The sequence below is a fragment of the Amphimedon queenslandica genome, unplaced genomic scaffold (genome assembly GCF_000090795.2).
Source record: "Amphimedon queenslandica unplaced genomic scaffold, v1.1 AMPQUscaffold_9868_Cont17904, whole genome shotgun sequence".
In the NCBI taxonomy this organism is placed as follows: Eukaryota; Metazoa; Porifera; class Demospongiae; order Haplosclerida; family Niphatidae; genus Amphimedon; species Amphimedon queenslandica.
This window is the reverse complement of record NW_003549861.1, coordinates 1-2,207: the sequence shown is the minus strand read 5'-3', so window position 1 is coordinate 2,207 and position 2,207 is coordinate 1. Positions and strand designations below refer to the sequence as shown.

General features: G+C 30.4%; 1 protein-coding gene across 1 annotated transcript; it reads right to left on the bottom strand.

Annotated features, from left to right (window-relative positions):
* Positions 1–1,403: 1,403 nt before the first annotated feature.
* LOC109590548 (uncharacterized) lies at positions 1,404–2,186 on the bottom strand. Its single transcript, XM_020006450.1, has 3 exons — positions 1,794–2,186; positions 1,717–1,752; positions 1,404–1,673 (listed from the first exon to the last, which is right to left on the bottom strand). Exons 1-3 carry the CDS (start codon positions 2,087–2,089, stop codon positions 1,538–1,540), a joined length of 468 nt encoding a protein of 155 aa, XP_019862009.1. The 5' UTR covers positions 2,090–2,186; the 3' UTR covers positions 1,404–1,537.
* Between the last annotated feature and the right edge of the window lie 21 nt (positions 2,187–2,207).

The window sequence follows — 2,207 nt, the reverse complement described above, 5'->3', positions numbered from 1 at the left end:
AAATTAAAGACAGTTTCTTTTACATAAATAAAGTTCACATCACCATTAAAACTTGTTTACTTATATCCTTAAAATAAGCTCATACAATAACATGTGTATGCTGTGACAATAAACTATATGCATATCACTTAAGTTTTGTATCTCACACTCATTAGTACATGAATCATGGTAACATGAACATCAAATCAAATAAATCAGAAAACCTGCCCCTTTGCACACTGACAGGTTTACAGACTGTATAGACACATCACAGCATAAATATAATCAGAATCATTTGCAGCTTGTCATTCACACCTGGAGATACTGGTAGTGTGAAATATTGCTAGATGTTGTCATTAGAGTTAGACCGTTGGTAGTTGGTACTTGTATTATACAAACAGGAAGAGCCAACAAGCAGACACCAGTTATAATCATGAACAGTGGACAAGTTATTACATTAAGAAATTCTCTTGAAAACTCTGAAACAAAATCATTCTTTGATAATACTTATGGACTCAGCAAAGTCCAATACAATATTATTAGTCCCATTCTGAAACAAGAACACTTTTATGATCATGCAGGATGGTATTGTTGGGTCCCAAGGTGTCCATTGACTAGACAAGTTTGACTGTACGTGTATGAATGCAGTTTAAATATTGGTAGGAACTCTAAAAGTTTGTAAAGAATCCAAATGTGATTGGAATCAGCTCAAAATTAAAACACAACATGATAACATGTATAAATGTATAATGTATCAGGTAAATTATAAAAATGAATAATGTTCTATTCATTTATTTTTGGTAAAATACCCTGTACTGTAAGTACAGGGACTTTGGCCCAATTTTAAAGCAAGTTTGAACATTTTTATGAATTCTAAATGGAATTACAGTTAACTCAAAATTGAAATACAACGTAAAAACATGCATATGCATTAGAAAAAAAACTATAAAAATTAAAAAGTCTCTTCTTTTCATTTTTGGTCAAATTTGACAAATGATACTGTATAGGATTTTGGCCTAAAATTTGTAAAAAATCCAAATGTGATTAAAATCATCTTAAATTTTCTGCATGACATAAAAAACATGCATGCGCATCAAATGTTTTTTAAATGGAGAATTAATTCTCAAAATTTTTGACAAAATATCCTGTACTATAGTACAAGATGATTGTTATTAAACTTTGAAGCAACTGTATCAAAACATATGTACATGTATCATTTAGAGTTGGTAGGAGGTCATTGTGGAATCATACTATTATGATCAATGCTAACCACTGGCTAGAATGAAATCTTGGTAAGTATATAAGTCTTTCCATTAATATGCATATGCTCTCTCTCTCTTTAGATGGTAAATAGGAGGATTAAATCAGATCTTGTGCCACAATCTCAAGATTACACAGTGACTATTAAATGCACTCATAAAATTTTATTCTCTTTAAACACAAACTATGTAATGTATAGCTGTATATGCAAAACAAAAATAACTGCTGCACTAAAACTAGTGAAAATGTTTAAAAAGTTATGTTTAGTATATATATTAAGTAATTCTAGCACATACATTTATTGTGGCATACGCTCATAAACATCATCAGGTGATGTTTGACATTCATCATAGACTCCTTCATTCTCTTCACTTTGTTTAGTCTTGTGAATTTCATATGGTTCACATACTTGCATTGCAATATCATCATAAGCTCTATTAAAGTAGTGAATAGCTTAAAGTAATAGAATAAACTAACTTTGTTTGCTTGTTATAAGTATACAGACTTTTCTTTCTATAAAAAAACAAAAATAAGTTATTATCAAAATTAGATACCTTATAAAGCAGTAGATATGAACAACAACACTGACAGTTAGTAGACCACACAATATACCCACTAACACACTAAGAGCAATGACACTGTCTGATGTAGCACAGTTAGATGATAATTGTAGTGGTAGTTTTAGTGTCTCATTAGCAATAACTGTCCATTCTCCATATCCATTAACAGTGTATGCACGTACACCAAAAATAAAGTAAGACATATCATTAAGACCAGTAATGTAGATATATGTATCAGTTGAATTACATAGTCGTAATATTTGAGTATTAAAGTCATCATAATTTATCATCAAACAGTTATCAGACTGTAAGATATGATATCCTATCTCATATGTGATAATGGGATAGTCTGATGGAATATAACTAGGTACACTCCATGAGATAACAGCCCATGTAGTGTCCATGATA

Excerpts from the sequence above, each read along its gene's own strand:
- LOC109590548 (XM_020006450.1), bottom strand. The coding sequence starts at position 2,089 with ATGATAAATTATGATGACTTTAATACTCAAATATTACGACTATGTAAT. Across the intron at positions 1,753-1,793 it reads CATATCTACTGCTTTATAAG|AAAGAAAAGTCTGTATACTT; the intron begins GTATCTAATTTT and ends GTTTTTTTATAG. Across the intron at positions 1,674-1,716 it reads ACTTATAACAAGCAAACAAA|AGCTTATGATGATATTGCAA; the intron begins GTTAGTTTATTC and ends CTACTTTAATAG.